Raw genomic sequence first — 18,313 nt, forward strand, 5'->3', positions numbered from 1 at the left:
TCTTGCCTGGAAAATCACATGGACAGAGGAGCCTGGTAGGCTGCAGTCCATGGGGTCACTGAGAGCTGGACACGACTGAGCGACTTCACTTTCACTTTTCATTTTCATGCATTGGAGAAGGAAATGGCAACCCACTCTAGTGTTCTTGCTTGGAGAATCCCAGGGACGGCAAAGCCTGATGGGCTGCCATCTATGGGGTCGCACAGAATCGGACACGACTGAGTGACTTAGCAGCAGCAGTACTTTACCTAATTGTAGGAGGCACTGGCAACCCACTCCAATACTCTTGCCTGGAAAATCCCATGGACGGAGGAGCCTGGTGGGCTGCAGTCCATGGGGTCGCTAAGAGTTGGACATGACTGAGCGACTTCACTTTCACTTTTCACTTTCATGCATTGGAGAAGGAAATGGCAACCCACTCCAGTGTTCTTGCCTGGAGAATCCCAGGGACGGAGGAGGCTGGTGGGCTGCTGTCTATGGGGTCACACAGAGTCGGACACGACTGAGTGACTCAGCAGCTACTTTACCTAATGAGAACTGTATTATCAATTTGACATAGTATATACAATTTAAACTTTTGAAATTTTCTTTGTGCCAAAATTTTCATAAAGGAATAATGTTTTTAAAACTCAAACACTAACTATTAGATTTTTTTTAAAGTATCTGAGCCTCCTGAGGATGCTACAGTTGGAGCAGAATTTCCAAAAGGATCCAGAGAGGGCCTGGAAACTAAAGAATTACCTGAAACAGGTTAGATTATAAAATAAAAGTAGTGTATAGAAATGCTTTTCATATTCTCTTACAATTTTAGGCATAAAACCAATTTCCTACTTATGTCTTTCTATGCCAGTTATATGCTGGTTGATGTGTGTTATATTTGTCTAACTTATTATATTAAAAGTGTATCTAGCCAACTTATAACAGTTTTTCAACAAATTTTATGTTCTACTTTTATTAACAAAGTTGCCATATGAAATTCACATTAATTATCTAAATAATTTAGATTTTATTTATAAGTAACAATTCATCCACAGCCAAAACAATGAACAAAGCATAGTTGAAATATGAATTTATAAATGCATATTATTGCTTAGAACTCTAAGTTCACTTCTTTCAAATGTTTAAAAAGTATTATGAATTATTTTGGCAATATAGCTAAAGATATAATGTTTGAAGGCTCTTTTTTCTTTCTTTTAACCTTTACTCAAAAGTTCTACTACCTGAATTTCCAGAAGATGGTTATCCTGATGTTCCTGAAATGGATTCAATTAAAGAGAATGTCAGCTCTTTCTACGCTGCCTGGAGACAGATGGAAACAGCTATCAGTGACTCCTCTATTCAAATTTTAAACCTGGAGATTGCTGGCAAAACTCCAGAGGAACTACTTCAAAAAGTCGTTGAAATTATGGAAAGTAAGGGCTGCTGTAATCATAACATTTATTGTCGTGAACAAGCCATGTTATTAAAAGTACTGTGAAAGTTTAAAGCCTATGGTTTATGAAGTAAAACATTCAATATATCCAGGGATGATATTTAAAATATTTAACAACTGTCCTAGAGCACCCATCAGAATAGCCACTGGACACACAGCACTGGCCAAATTGGCCACTCGTCACCTAAAGAGTTTGTAAAGGCCTGTTTGCCTGCACATGTAAGCTAAGAGACCAGCCCTATAGTTAATTTTCTTCATCTTGCTACTGTAATATGTTCGTAAGCTTTTATCCTAAAAATGTCTTCCCAACTGTTTGTTTGTTTTTGAAAGAACCCTTTCACCATGCTGGTTGGGAGTTAACTGTAGAAGATTATGATGAAGAAACAGAAGACTATCAGGCTGAAGCCGATGTCGATGAGGAGCTAGAAGAGGAAGAAGAGGAAGAGGAAGAGGTGGGAGGCTTTTCTCCTGCTCACTGCCCATGCTCACGTCACTGGAAGCGCACGTATCCAGAGTGGTAACTGGCACTTCTAGACTTCAAGAAAACAAGCAGGGATCTTCAGATTTGCAAACATTTTCAACACATTTTGCCTCCATTCAGCTTCATTTGACCTCTGAAATGCCAGACCTTCTTAGTACGTTAACACCCATGAAAAAGGGAAAGAGAAAACTTCATTTTATTTTATTTTTTTTTAAAAGAAAACTTTAAATTTTTTTTCCATGGAAAAATCTATGCATATTAGAGACAGAAATATTTTATAAATTTAACAGAAGTGGGTTTTTATGTAAAATACAACAGTGGCATCTTTGAGGGGCTGATGGCATGAAAATGAGTGGTTTTCTCAAAGAGGAACAATTCATTTTTGGCACCAATCTACTCCCTGAGCATCACAATTTTGATAACTATTTTCAAGGGATAGCCTCCTAGTTAAGGCATCTATCAAGAATAAAATAGGAAGTGATTCTTTTAATTCTGGTCTTTATCAATAAAGTGAAATAATAGGCTAGAAAAACACTCATTTGTAATTAACTTGTTGCTTGACTTAAATCCAAATATGTATGTGTCAAACAAAAAATGTTATGCAGTGTGATTCTGCTAATAGCTTCCAATACTCTATCCTAAGAAACTGCTGAGACTCTCAGTCAGGGTGGTTAAAGGGTGTGGGTTTTGTCCCAATAATGTTCAGACTATCTCTTTTCTTCTGTGACCTGCTCTGGTCTGCAAGAGCATGGTGTCTTTCTTGTACCTGCAAACAGTTCTCAAGCTGTCTGGAATTTTCAAAACTTAAATTTTTAAGTATGGTCTTCATTGATAATATAGTATCTTTTCCTCACTTTTACTCTTCCTAATTTATCATCCCTTCTTCCAGTGTGTGTTAGGCTTCCTGAGAGGGGTGGTTGTTTTCTTTCTTTCTTTTCTTTTCTTTTTTGGCTCAGTGGAGTTCAGAAGTCTTGCTGGAGTGCTTTAGGTGACAACATCCTCAAAATTTATGAAGGGCAAGCTGATTTTTCTCCCCAGCATTCAGGAATGTAGTGACAGATAGGCCACCTGTTCGTTGCTGAGGCCTGAGACAAGCCCAGTTACCTGAATTCCTCATACTTGCCCAGATGCAGGGTCAGCGAGGACTGCTCCCACCTATACAGCTCTTTCTTGGTCTCTTACAGGCCACAGAGACCACAAAGGGTGTTAGTTGCTGATGTTAACATTCCCCAGGAAATCCACAGATTTCTACAGGGAAAATTCCTCCGAAGACTTGCCATCTCAATGCTCTGGTCCCTCTGATGCTTGTCTCCAGATACTCATCCAGTCCATAGTGGTAAAGAGTGTTGTACAGTTGTCTGCCCTCAGACGTCCACAGAGGCCAACCACCACCTGCTCTAGCAGTTAAACACTGGGGAGGTGGTAGAGAAATGAGGAGAGTTTTTAGAGCACCATCTTCTCAGAATCCCTTGCTCCAAGACCCCCCAATCCTTATCATTATTACACACATACCTCACATTTTTTTTAACTGAAATTCAGATGTAACTGGTGAGCCTTCATTTTTTATTTGCTAAAAGTCTGGCAACCTTACTTTAAGTGCATTTATTGAAAAACAAGAAAGACTAGAGAAATTAATTAGGCATTCAAGTCAAGAACCTAGAGAAAAAAAGCATAACAAAATAGACCAAATAAAGTAAAAAGAAGGAAATTAAAGGCAAAAATTAATGAAATAGGAAAAAAGACCAAATAAAAGCAGTAGGCCTACCTTCAAAAAAAAATGAAAAATTGGTTTACTGATAAGAGCAATAAAATAGACAAACCTCCAGCAAGTAAAATGAGGTAAAAAGGAGGAGGAGTAAATAACATTTTAAACAGAAATCAGATTTTGAAAGAGGTTCATTTTAAATTATAATTTTATACTAACAAATTTTAAAGTAAAGATGAAAAGCATTTTCAAAATGCAAATTACTAAAATATGCTTAAGATGAAAGATAAAAGCTGGACAAACAAAAATAACTGTAGGGAGTTGTAGGGCTTTTCTTCTTGGTTAGATAAGTCTTATGTTATAAATCTTCCATAGCATAGAAAAATTTCAATACTTTCCAGCTCATTTTGAAGCTTTCATAACCCTGACACAAAAATTGAACGAGTGACACAAGAAAAGTAAAGATTAGTTTTGCACATTTATAGAAAGTTGTTTTTTACATCTTGTTTGGGGGGAGAAAAAAAGACGTGTTGTAGAATAGTCATGCAAAGTATTATTTCATTGTTATCTTAAAAAATAATGTATTTGTGCCTAAATTTGTGTCTTTGTATGCAAATGTGTAAGCTATACTGAGAAAAATGAGTCTGAAGAAATACACATAAAACGATTAAGTGTTAAGATAGTACTGGAAGGGAAAGGTGAGAAGAAATGTTCTCTCTTGATGCATTGTGGTTATGTTTTGAATATTTTTACAGCAAGCATGCATTGTACAACACAGAAAATTATTTTTTTTTTAATTTTTATTTTTACTTTATTTTACTTTACAATACTGTATTGGTTTTGCCATACATTGACATGAATCCACCACGGGTGTACATGAGTTCCCAAACATGAACCCCCCTCCCACCTCCCACCCCATATCATCTCTCTGGATCATCCCCGTGCACCAGCCCCAAGCATCCTGTATCCTGCATCAAACATAGATTGGCGATTCGTTTCTTACATGATAGTATACATGTTTCAATGCCATTCTCCCAAATTATCCCACCCTCTCCCTCTCCCTCAGAGTCCAAAAGTCTGCTCTACACTCTCTGACATAAATCACAGCAGGATCCTCTATGATCCACCTCCCAGAATACTGGAAATTAAAAAAAAAAAAAAAAAAGAAAATTATTTTTAAAATGTACTTTACTTTAAATATAGGGCTTCCCTCACAGCTCAGTTGGGAGAGAACCTGCCTACAATGCAGGAGACTCCGGTTTGATTCCTGGGTTGGGAAGATCCCCTGGAGAAGGGATAGGCTTCCCACTCCAGTATTCCTGGGCTTCTCTTATGGCTCAGCTGGTAAAGAATCTGCCTGCAATACAGGAGACCTGGGTTTGATCTGGGTTTGATCTCTGGGTTGGTAAGATCCCCTAGGAAAGGGAAAGGCTACCCACTCCAGTATTCTGGCCTGGAAAACTCCATGGACCATCCATGGGGTTGCAAAGAGTCGGACACAACTGAACAACTTTCACTTTCACTTACTTTAAATACTTTGCAAGAGTCGCTAAGGGATTTTACACATGGTTTCTTCATCTATTGCATTTCCAACTGAATAAAATAAAAATTTTCCAAAGTATTTGATTATATATCCACTGAGTAAGAAACAAAGCAAATCCTGAGACATCTCCCATTTTCATTTTCAGTGAATAAGAAGTTGTGACCCTGACTCAGCTTTTACTTCTTGGAAATAATTTTATTTTAGAAACTGACTTCACAGTGACCCTGCATCTACACATTACAGGGGTTTTAGACACATTTGTAGACACATTTGTCTACAGAGGGCTTGGGATACCTTCAGTGCTGCTTCATTTTTTTAATAAAATAAAGACACTTGGGATTTGAACTCAGAGGCATATAAGAAACTGATTTTTTGATGAATTCAAATAGTATAAGAACTGGTCTTTTGTGGATTGTTTTAAAGGGATATTGTTATGGATTAAATACTATGCAAAGATGCATTTTTATAATTCCCTCTTTAGTATTATAAGAACAGTACATTAATAGTGTTCTCCAAACTTTGAATGATATTTCTAGAATGAAGATACAATGAAGGAGAAGAGAAGGCATTTGGGAGATACAAAGCACTTTTGTCCAGTGGCTCTCAAAGAAAACTTCGTCCTACAACCAGGCACCCCAGAAGAAGCAGCTAAATATCGAGAAAAGATCTATTACTTTTCAAGTCCTGAGGCTAAAGAAAAGTTTTTGGAGCAACCTGAGGAGTATGTGGCTCATGATGAACCGTTAAAGGTGAAAACAATATTCCTGTCCTGATAACTGCTCCTGCGTCCTTATTTAGAGACTTGTTACCAGTCTCCACCATTTTACTCAATAGTGAACTCACCAATATAATAAAACAATATGGTGGCAATATCTAGGTTTTAAGAACAACTTTTTGGAATATAACATAATCTAATTATCTATTTGATTTCTTTAGTAATGCCTTACATCAAACCAACACATATTTTTTTAGCTGAAGTATTTAATAGGAAGTCACAGTTGAATTTATTGCTTGTAATTTTATTGGATTTATTTTATTGCCTAATCATTCTGATGTACCATTTTAACATCTAATTTCTTGTTAGACTTTTTTCCCCCACAATATTGTGATTTTGCCATTGTGGATATGAAATAGTACTTAGGAAATCTTCGGGCATATCATTCTTTCTTTCTCTTAATTATTTTATTAGTATAATTCCCTAGAATGGGATTACAAGATCAAAATTATAAATCACAGTATATTGTCATGGGGCTTCCCTGGTGTCTCAGCAGTAAAGAATCTGCCTGCCAGTACAGGAGAAGTGGGTTTGATCCCTTGGTATGGAAGATGCCCTGGAGAATGAAATGGCCACCCACTCCAGTATTCTTGAAAATTCCATGGACAGAGGAGCCTGACAGGCTACAGACCATGGGGTTGCAAAGAGGTGGGCACGACTCAGCCACTAAACAACATCTTGTCAGGACTTTCAGTAATACTCATGCCTTGTTAAACAGAACATGTAAAACACAATTTAAACTCTTCCGGATAATTTGGGCGATTTTCACGGCTATTGCATATACCTTTAAACTCTGCTCTGAGCATTTCCTTCACAAGGACAAAAGGTGATGAGGCTGTGCTTGCTTCCCTCTGCTGCTCAAAATCCATTACTGCCAGCCCCTTTGAGGCTCATTCCATTCAAATATATCACCATCTCCCACTCCTGCTCTCACCTGTAAATATCAGAGTCATTGCCCCACATTTACAAAAGATTTATCTGCTCCTTCATCCCAAACTTCATCATTGTTTTTGGCCAGCTTGAGCATCAGTGGGCAGTCCACACACCTGGATCTCTGCGGATTCTCTGGTTTGGGGGCTTCCCTATCTCCCATGGACAGAGGAGCCTGGCGGACTACAGTCCACACAGGTTGCAAAGAGTCAGACATGACTGAGCGACTAACACTTTCCCTATTTTCACTTTGTCTCCAATACAGAGATTACAGATTTAATGAAGGCACCTCTAAAATTCCTGTATCAGTGGGCTTTTTGTTTGGTAGAAAGCTTTTGGTGGTGGTGGTGGTGGTGTTTTTATTGTACTAAGAAAATGTCTTTGCATTCTTCCATAATTAAAACTTTTAAAAATAAACAAAATCAACTTTATTTTATTAAATGCCTTTTGGCACTTGATATCAAGATGCTCTGTATTTGTTGATGCTCCCTGAGGATCATGGTTGATGCCGTGAATCATGTTAACTGGTATACCAATGTCAAAACATCCTTGAGTTTGTGAAGTGATAATTCAGTCTTAGGGAGAGCAGTTAATATTAGGTTTTCTAAATTCTTAAAGCTTCTTCTTCTTCACTGTCCCTCTCCTCTACCCCCATCCTTGACTTATCCCCTATTTCAGGCTCCGCCTTTAAGAATATGCCTTCTCGGCCCCCATGGCTCTGGCAAAACTGTCTGTGGAAGACAGCTGGCAGAAAAATTGGGCATTTTTCATATTCAGTTTGAGGAATTTCTTCAAGAAAAACTAATGCTGAAAACTGAAAAGAAAGTGGGACCTGAATTTGAGGATGATTCTGAGGATGAACAATTTGTAAAACAAGAATTTGAAGAGCTTGCAATTCAGGCCCATGTTACAATTGAGGAAGAAAATACAAAGAAGCTGGTAGGAATATTAATACTTTCTTTGCAGATAATTGTGCTTACTGGTGTTACTTTGAGGGAGTAGAATATAAGTAGTATAAAACTCTCTATATAAAATTTTGAAGAAGTAAAAAAAAAAATCCCATAAAAGTAATTTAAGAGTCATCTTGTCAATATGTTAAATACAGACCTTGCTACTCACCTAGAATATAGAGTACTGAGTTTTGCATGACTCCACTGAAAAACAGAAAAGCTTTCCCTGACAAGAGTGTTGTATAGCATTTATTTGGGGCTATTATTTGATGGACTACCCAGATGGTTCAGTGATAAAGCATCTGCCAATGCATGAGATGCAGGTTCAATCCCTGCATCAGGAAGATTCTCCTGGAGCAGAAAATGATAACCAACCCCAATATTCTTGCCTAGGAAATCCCATGCACAGAGGAACCTAGTGGACTGTAGTCCATGGAGTTGCAGAGTCCAACACGACTTAGTGGCTAAACAACGATGTTATTTGAGATGTCTGATCTAGATGATAAGATTTCTGTTATTGTGTTCTGTGTTTTCTATTTATTAATAATACTATAAAAATCTGCCCCTGCACCAGTAGAGATCTCAAAATATTAATTTCTAATGATTCCTCATAAGAAAGTTTGTATGTATCTTTTTGTTGTTCTTCAGTCAGTCGTGTCTGACTCTTTGCGACCTCATGGACTGCAGCGTGCCAGGCTTCCCTGTCCTTCACATCTCTCGGAGTTTGCTCAAACTCATGTCCATTGAGTCGATGATGCCATCCCACCATTTCATCATCTGTCACTTCTTCTCCTCCTGCCCTCAATGTATCTCTTAGGTGGTTTCTATCTGGGCATATAGAGAAAGTTCATTATTTTAACTTGCCTTTTAACCATTTCTGATATATCTGAACCCTTTTTTTCCAAATGATCTTCTAATGGACACAGGTACAGTTTATATTAGATGACTGCCTGCCTGGCCCATCCTTTAATCAGAATCTAGATTGAGTAGTTATAAGATAGGTGACAAAAATCAGTTAACCTTTATAGGTGTGTGATATAGATTGATCTTGGTTTTAGTAAAAATGATGAGACAATCAAAATTAGTCATGCTACTTGCTAGTAGCTCCTCTTAGCAAAAGTAAGTATAATTTCATATCCATCCTAAAGGAGATCAGTCCTGAATATTCACTGAAAGGACTGATGCTGAAGCTGAAACTCCAATACTTGGGCCACTTGATCCAAAGAACTGACTCACTGGAAAAGACCCAGATGATGGGAAAGATTGAAGGTGGAAAGAGAAGGGGATGACAGAGGATGAGACGGTTGGATAGCATCACTGACTCAATAGACATGAGTTTGAGTAAACTCCAGGAGTTGCTGATGGACAGGGAGGCCTGACGTGCTGCATGGAGTCGCAAAGTCGGACACGACTGAGTGAATGAATTGAACTGAACTGATATTAAATGTTGGTTTAAAGAAAAGAACTCAGATTTTTAAATGCTTACAAACAACAGTAAAAAATGACCTGAGAAAAACAGGTCTTATATTAACTATGTAACATATTACTATTTATTAATATAAAATTTTAAGTTTTGTTTGTTTTATAATTTTTGTTTGTAGCCTCAGGAAGTGCAACTTACAGAAGAAGAAGAAGCAATCAGATTAAACCTAACAGAAAATGAGCCATTGCCTCCTGAAATCCTTGAAGCAGTTCTTTCTCAGTGGTGGTTTAAGGAACCGATATGGTATCTTAATTTATATAGACTTTTATATACTTACTGACTTTCATTTGCTTTATTCTTAAAAGTTAAAAATGTAGTCCAACATAAAGTTAAGAATTTTCTCCTTTACTCCAATGTAAACTAGTGATTCCACACATTAAAAACATCTAGGAGATTATTTTTAAAATATTGATGCCAGAGGCTCCAAACAACTGAATTAAAATTTGAGGTGCAAGGTTGGGGCCGAGGCATTGGAGCCTCCCAGGGGATTATAATGTGTAGTCATGACTGTGTGTGTGTGCTTAGTCGCTCGGTCATGTCTGACTCTTTGCAACCCTATGGACTGTAGCCCATCAGGCTCCTCTGTCCATGGGATCCTCCAGGCAAGAATACTGGAGTGGGTAGTCATTTCCTTCTTCAGGGGATCTTCCCAAGACCCCTGGCCAGGGATCGATCCCAAGACCAGGGATGGAACCCAGGTCTCCTGTATTGCAGGCAGATTCTTTGCCATCTGAGCCACCAGGGAAGTTCAGTCATGATTAGGAAATACATGTAGTTAAGCATACATCTTGATAAAAAGATTACTGCTAATCATGAAGAACAAATACCCCAAGTTAATGATTTTAGTGCTTTTCTATGTACGGGAAAATGCAAGAATCTGGGATCATTGAAATCCTTCCTGAGATATGCAGTCTACTGTCTAGGGGCCCATTTATCCAATAGACAGAATGCCTCACCCTATTTTTTCATTCTGAATTCTTTTCAGGGTGCATTGTCAGTAGGTGACTGCAGTGGGTTGTGATTTAACCCACATATTACTGGTTGGTGAACAACACTCTTTGTTTATGTTGTGGTTGTTGTTCACATCACTTAATAGCTGTCCATAGTCTTATACCTTTACGAAAAGCCAGGAACAACTTGATCCCAGTCAGAACAAATTTAAGAGTTACAGGTCACCAGAATGTAAAACTTTGCCTCAGTTTCCTAACCACAATCTCTTACCTTGATATCCACCAGAAGAAAGTGAAGATATTTACAGTACTGCTAATAGCAAACACATATATGGAACTTACTGTGTGTAAGATACTGTTCTTCTATATTGTATTCATACTAATTTCCTTGATCCTTAGAACTACCTTATGGGACAGGAACTTTTATCTTCTCATTTTGGAGATAAGGAAACTGTATCAATGAGAATTTTAAAAACTAGCAGGTCCCAGTGCGTCTCTGGTCATTCTCTTTTACTTAGCCCCTGACCTAACTGAGTAAGTGAGATTATTAGTCACTTTAATTTTAATTTCATATTCCCTAAATTCGATCAATAGTTGAGGTAAACTTAGGCATATTGCTTGCAACAATATAGTCATGGGATGTTCTTCATTAACTTAGCTCCTAATCTTACATCACACACACACACACACACAAATATGAATTGAAGAAAAGTAAAAAGTGAAATTCTAAAAGCCTAAATAAAATAGCTGAACATTAACACTACCATCAAAACTTATTATAATGAAAAGTTTGTAATAGCATGAGAAATTTTAGTATATAATGTTAAACTAAAAAAAGAGGATACACAGTTATTTATGATAGAAAGTTCAACAAATGAAGAACAAACTAGAAAGAAGCAAAACAAAATGTCGATAACCTCTTGGATATGAGATTATAGATAATTTTGTCCTTTCTTTGTGCTTTTCTTTATTTCTTATTTTCTCCCACTCCAGTACTCTTGCCTGGAAAATCCCATGGATGGAGGAGCCTGGTAGGCTGCATTCCATAGGGTCGCTAAGAGCTGGACACGACTGAAGCGACTTAGCAGCAGCAGCAGCAGCATAGTAAAATATATTGCTTATATAATTAGGAAAAATCGGCACATTTTAAAAAGGCCTCAATCCTAGAGAGAGCTTATTAGTTACTGAGGTATAGCTAATTGCATTACATTACTGAGATATAATGGTAGAAATGAAAATGTTGATTCAGAAGAGGGTTTGCCAAGACTTAGCTACTGTATGTGAGAAGCAGGAGGGAGTTGAAGGGTCTCTGAAGTTTGGCTCCTGGACCCTAGTGAGTCAGAGGAAGAGCCATGTAGAAGGGTAACAGTGAGCATGATTTTTGATAGTATGATGCATATATAACTCAGATAGAGAAACTAGGCAGTTGGTTGAAAATTCTAAATAAAAATTCAAAAAAGAGCTTGGATGTAGAGGTAAAGATTTAGATGTCATTGACAAAGAAGTGACAAATAGAACAGAAGAGATTTTGCTGAAGGCATCTCTGAAGAAAAGGAATCATATCTTAAGGCAATGTATATACATTTAATATATACCGTTTAATTAGAAAGGATACAACATTTCTAAATGCCAGTTAAGAGCTAAAACTATCAAATGTTCTTGAAAAGCCTATTCATATGAAGAAGAAAATGTATATTTAAGTATAAAAAGTTAAACCAAATTTTAGAGAAACAGAATAAGTTCATTCAAAAAGGGACCAAACTAAACCAAGCCAAGCTCTCCAAGCCTGTGCGTGTGTTCAGTCACTCATTTGTGTCCGACTCTTTGTGACCGCATGGACTGTAGCCTGCCAAGCTCCTCTGTCCGTGGGATTATCCAGGCAAGAACACTGGAGTGGACTGCTATTTCCTCCTCTAGGAGATATCCCTGGCCCAAGGATTGAACCCATGTTTCCTGCATCTCCGGCATTAGCAAGCAGATTCTTTCCCACTGTGCCACCTGGAAAGACCTCTCCAAGCCTGGTGTATTATAAATATTCCCTAGTGAAAATGTGTTAACATTCCAAGTTATTTTCATGATTCTTAAAGTTTTATCGTACTTGGGCAAGTTTGATGATCCTATTTGAATATAATCATCCTACACATATGAGCCAAGAAAACATTAATAATTGTCACTGGTTACAAAAAAAGTGAGGGAAGAGGGTATGAATTGTCTCGTGAAAAGGAACATCATTAGGAGAAAAATGACTAAAAGGATTCTCAATAAAGAGGGGTAGGGGTAGGGAGGCAGCCAAACTAACTCTTTACATAAAGGGTAACACCGTCATTAGGCTGGGCACTCATCCCAAGCAGAGAACTTACCTTCTCCTTTCCTGTGATCTTCTCACAACTTTTAGTAAGCTTGTATTTAACAGTAATTGTCTATAAACTGATTGACTACAATTTTATACTATAAATATCAAATATTATAACTTTAATTTAATTTGATACATTTGGGAGAAGAAGCAGCGTGTTTATACAAGTAGAAATATTAAAAGAAATAAAAGATACTACAATAAACTATTTAAACTTTTTGAAAGTTTCATTGGACATCTAACATAAAGTTGAGATTTAGCAGTACTTTTTTTTCATTTTTAAATCAATATTTGTAATAGAATAGTCTAAGCAAATAAAGTAAGTTATGAAATTTCCACATAGTTCTACAGGTTTTGTATTAGACGGTTTCCCGCGGTATCCAGATGAGGTCCAGTTCCTGGGGGAACATGGGCTTTTCCCAGATGCTGCTGTGTTTATACAAGTTGACGATCAAGATATTTCTGATCGCCTCCTTCCTGTCCAAATTGGAAAGTGGAAAGTGAAACAAAAGAAGAAATTAGAAAGAAAAAAACTCATCAAAGAAATGAAGGCAAAAATCAAGGTATGTATCCATTTGAAAAAGCATGAGGGTAAATGTGTTCAGCAACTATCCAATTTCTAAAATGACCTTTACAAAAATGTAGTTTTCTGATTTTAATACCACATTCAGTATGCAAACTATTTTCATCAAATTTTAACAATTTATCGTGAAAGAGTTAAGAATTATTTGAGGCCTTTATGATTATCTACATGTTAATGGTTCTCTCTTCAAGGCAAATAAAATTAAAGATAGTGGCTGCACCAAAGTATCCTTGTACTAGACATGAGCACAGTGGACGAGGCAGCAAGTAGAGCAAACCTTGAAACACAAAGACAAAGTTTTCATTGACTTTCACTAGCTCTGACACCAACCATCAAGGTCATTTTAGCCCACAGTAAAATAAACACAAGTATTAGCTTAGAATTTCTTTTCCTAAACTGTATTCTGGTAAGTTTCCATAAAATGTTCAAAAGTGTCATAGGGAACCTATGCAATTGCACTCCTAGTAATCTGTCTAACAAAAATGAAAACAGACCATGTAAAAATGTGTTTGTGAAAGTTCACACAGCATTGTTCATGATAGCCAATAAGTGGAAACAACTCAATGTCCCTCAACTGATTGAATGGATAAACAAAATGTGACAAATATCCAGATAGGTTCCCTTGGGTTACAGCTCAAGGTGGCAACATAGGGGTCTTCTGAACCCAGTCTACTCTGGAAGAAATCCAGAAACTAGCTGGAGAAACTAGTCCAGGAGAAGCTAGATTCCAGCACATTGGGTAAATGAGAAAATACCCACATCACCTATTAATACATCAAAATAGCTGCTACCTGAAGATCTTAGCTTCCTATCAGTTTATAATGACTGTGATCCTTCCGTTTGGGACACCGATAGGTCATGGCACACCCTTAACTATGGGAGCCACTGAAAACCAAGAAGATGGCTTACACAAGCACAAAGGCTTGAGAGATGGCCAGGACCTCAGGCCAACCTGAGCTGTATTCATCTTCTACACAAGACCACCAGTCAAGACTGGGAGAGGTGACTGCTTTATCTAATGTGCAGAAACCAACACATAGAGTCAAAGAAGATGAAGAAACAGAGGAATATATTTTGAACAGAGGAACAAGATAAAACTCTAGAAACAAACCTTACTGAAACAAAGATAAGTGATTTATCTGATAAATAGTTAGAAATAAGGGTCATAAGTATGCTCACCAACGTCAGAAGAACAATGCATAAACAAAGTGAAAACTTCAACAAACAGAAAATAAAAGTACCAAACAGAAGTCATAGAGCTGAAGAATATAGTAACCAAACTGAAAAATTCAGCAGAGGGCTTCAATAGCAGGCTCTAGACACATAATTTAGTGAAACAGAGTAGAAAGCACAGAAATAATCCCGCGCATATGTTGTCAGTTAATTCATGACAAACTAGCCAAGAATGTACAATGGATAACAGATGGTCTCTTCAATAAACAGCATTGGGAAAACTGTACAGCCACATGCAGAAGAATAAAACTGGACACCTATCTTATACCATACACAAAAATCTACTCAAAGTAGATCAAAGACTTGAAACACAAGGCCTGAAACCCTAAAACTCCTGTAACAAAAAGGTGTAAGCTCCTTCGCAACAATCTTGGCAATAACTTATTTTATTTGACACCCAAAGCAAAAATAAGTAAGTGGGACTACATCAAACTAAAAAAATATTCTTCCAAGCAAAAGAAGCCATCAACAAAATAAAAGACAGTCTAGGGAATAGGAGAAAGTATTTGCAAATCATATACCTGATAAGGGGTTAAAGTCCAAAATACATAAAGAGCTCACACCACTCAGTATCAAAAAACCAAACAATTACTTGGAACTCTGCTCAGTGTTATGTGGAAGCCTGGATAAGAGGTGAGTTTGGGGGAGGATGGGTACATGTATATGTTCAGCTGCATCCCTTTGCTGAAACTGTCACAGCATTGTTAATTGGCTATACACTAGTACAAAAATAAAAAGTTTAAACAGAAAAAAACTGTGTGAAGGATTTATATGATATTCAATGCATAGTAAGTACTCAATATATGTTCATTCATTCATTCACTGAACACATACTATGGAACACTTTTTATGTGTCAGGCTGGAGATAAATAACAGTAGACAAAGCAGACAAAAATTCTGTGTCTGTGGCAATACCATTTCAATGAGAGACAAATGAGTAATAAATAAATTGAAGTATTATATTCAATTGTAGTAAGGGAAATAGAGAACAGTAAATTGTGGGAAGGGAATAGGGAAGAGGGAGTTGAGAGAGGAAAAAACACAAGCAATCTAATTTTTTAAGTGGGCAGATGAACTGAATAAACATTTTTCCAAAGAAGGCATGACCAACAGATACATCAACATCAGTAATCATAAGATAAATGCAGATCAAAATCACAATGAGATATCACCTCTCACACCTGTTAGGGTGTCTAAATTAAAAAAGAGAACAGAGATAAATGCTGATGAGGATGTGGAGAAAAAGGAACCCTTGTACACTGTTGATGGGAATGTCAACTAGTACAGCTACTATGGAAATAAGTATGGAGGTTCCTCAAGTAATTAAAAAATAGAATTACCACATGATTCAGGAATCCCACTTCTGGGTATATGTATCCAACGGAAACAAAGTCATTATCTCAAAGAGATATCTCTTCTCCCATATTCATAGCAGCATTATTCACAATAGTCAAGGTATAGAAGCAACCTGTGTCTGTTAACAGATGAATGGACAAAGAAGATGTGGTGTAGATACATATATACAATGGGATATCGTTCAGCCATGGGAAGGAAGGAGATCCTGCCATTTGCAACAACACAGATGGAGCTTGAGGGCATTATACCAAGTTAAACAAGCCATACAGAGAAAGACAAATACTGCAAACTATCACTTGTATGTGAAATCTGGTAAAAAAAAAAAATCAAACTCATAAAAACAGAAAGTATAAAAGTGGTTGCCATGGGCTGAGAGGTGTGGGAAATGGGGAGAGGTTGGTAAGATGATATTAAAAAGTTTAGTTATAATATGAATAAGGCCTGAGGATCTAATGTATAACATGATGACTATAGTTGATAATATTGTACTGTATAATTGAAATTTGGCAAGAGAGTACAACTTAAATGTTGTCATACACACAGGATAAGTATGTGAGGTGATGGATGTGTTACTTAACCAAATGGGAGAAGAGTCCTTTCACAATGTATACATATATCAAATCTTTATGACATACACATTAAATATCTCCCATTTTTACAAAGCAGGAAAAATAATAAATAAATAAATATATATATAGTATATTCATATAGGAGAAGGCAATGGCAGCCCACTCCAGTACTCTTGCCTGGAAAATCCCATGGATGGAGGAGCCTGGTAGGCTGCAGTCCATGGGGTCGCTAAGAGTCGGACATGACTGAGCGACTTCACTTTCACTTTTCACTTTCATGCATTGGAGAAGGAAATGGCAACCCACTCCAGTGTTCTTGCCTGGAGAATCCCAGGGACGGGGAGCCTGATGGGCTGCCATCTATGGGGTCACACAGAGTTGGACACGACTGAAGCGACTTAGCAGCAGCAGCATATTCATATAATGGAGTAGTACTCAGTATTTCAAAGGAATGAACTATTGATACTCCCTACAATTATGCTAAGTGAAAGAAACCAGGCAAAGAAAATAGTATTATATGTATTCTATGATTCATTTCATTTATATGACATGTCTTGAAAGGACTCATTTATAGATCTGGATTGAGTAGAATGAATGGAGCTTTCCACTCTGGAACTAGGAAGAGCAAGATGAGACATGAGAGCAGTGGTAAATTATGTGATAGTCTTTTATGCTGAAGAGAAATTGTTGTATTCCATGTTCAGTTCAGTTCAGTCGCTCAGTCGTGTCTGACTCTTTGCAACCCCATGAATCACAGCACGCCAGGCCTCCCTGTCCATCACCAACGCCCGGAGTTCACTCAGACTCACGTCCATCGAGTCAGTCATGCCATCCAGCCATCTCATGCTCTGTTGTCCCCTTCTCCTCCTGCCCCCAATCCCTCCCAGCATCAGAGTCTTTTCCAATGAGTCAACTGTTCGCATGAGGTGGCCATAAGTACTGGAGTTTCAGTTTTAGCATCATTCCTTCCAAAGAAATCCCAGGGCTGATCTCTTTTAGAATGAACTGGTTGAATCTCCTTGAAGTCCAAGGGACTCTCAAGAGTCTGCTCCAATGCCACAGTTCAAAAGCATCAATTCTTCAGCACTCAGCCTTCTTCATAGTCCAACTCTCACATCCATACATGACCACTGGAAAAACCATAGCCTTGACTAGACAGACCTTAGTCGGCAAAGTAATGTCTCTGCTTTTGAATATGCTGTCTAGGTTGGTCATAACTTTTCTTCCAAGGAGTAAGTGTCTTTTAATTTCATGGCTGCAGTCACCATCTGCAGTGATTTTGGAGCCCCCAAAAATAAAGTCTGACACTGTTTCCACTGTTTCCCCATCTATTTCCCATGAAGTGATGGGACCAGATGCCATGATCTTTGTTTTCTGAATGTTGAGCTTTAAGCCAACTTTTTCACTCTCCACTTTCACTTTCATCAAGAGGCTTTTTAGCTCCTCTTCACTTTCTGCCATAAGGGTGGTATCATCTGCATATCTGAGATTATTGATATTTCTCCCAACAATCTTGATTTCAGCTTGTGTTTCTTCCAGCCCAGCGTTTCTCATGATGTACTCTGCATATAAGTTAAATAAGCAGGGTGACAGTATACATCCTTGATGTACTCCTTTTCCTATTTGAAACCAGTCTGTTGTTCCATGTGGCCATAGGCAAAAGAAATACCATTGGTAGGAGAAAGGTACAGGAAGATGTATTTCATTACTTATAAAACTTTCTGAAAAGAACAAAGACCGAAGGCAGTGAGCTACTTATCAAAGGCAGATCAGCAAAGGCTAAGTAGACATTTGGTAGGGAGAATATGGAAGAAAGCTCTAGTGTCAAGAGAGCTAATCAGTTAATTCCAATTCTGAGATACAATGACTTAAATTATTGGATACATTATCACAACTCCATACTCATTAATGTATTATGTGTTAAAACCATGAAGATCCTCTTTCACTGCTCAAACACAGTTGTCAGATGC

At 37.6% G+C, this 18,313-nt stretch overlaps 1 protein-coding gene across 1 annotated transcript in view; it reads left to right on the forward strand.

Moving 5' to 3' along the window:
- The window catches only part of AK9 (adenylate kinase 9), a 116,095-nt gene that overhangs the window by 61,876 nt on the left and 35,906 nt on the right, over nucleotides 1-18,313 (forward strand). Inside the window, exons 21-27 of the mRNA XM_052645952.1 lie at nucleotides 661-750; nucleotides 1,212-1,412; nucleotides 1,763-1,884; nucleotides 5,698-5,910; nucleotides 7,545-7,805; nucleotides 9,418-9,542; nucleotides 12,946-13,165. Of these exons, the coding sequence (XP_052501912.1) occupies nucleotides 661-750; nucleotides 1,212-1,412; nucleotides 1,763-1,884; nucleotides 5,698-5,910; nucleotides 7,545-7,805; nucleotides 9,418-9,542; nucleotides 12,946-13,165 (1,232 nt within the window). The remainder of the gene's footprint in view (nucleotides 1-660; nucleotides 751-1,211; nucleotides 1,413-1,762; nucleotides 1,885-5,697; nucleotides 5,911-7,544; nucleotides 7,806-9,417; nucleotides 9,543-12,945; nucleotides 13,166-18,313) is intronic.

Source organism: Budorcas taxicolor, chromosome 9 (assembly GCF_023091745.1).
Source record: "Budorcas taxicolor isolate Tak-1 chromosome 9, Takin1.1, whole genome shotgun sequence".
Taxonomy (NCBI): domain Eukaryota; kingdom Metazoa; phylum Chordata; class Mammalia; order Artiodactyla; family Bovidae; genus Budorcas; species Budorcas taxicolor.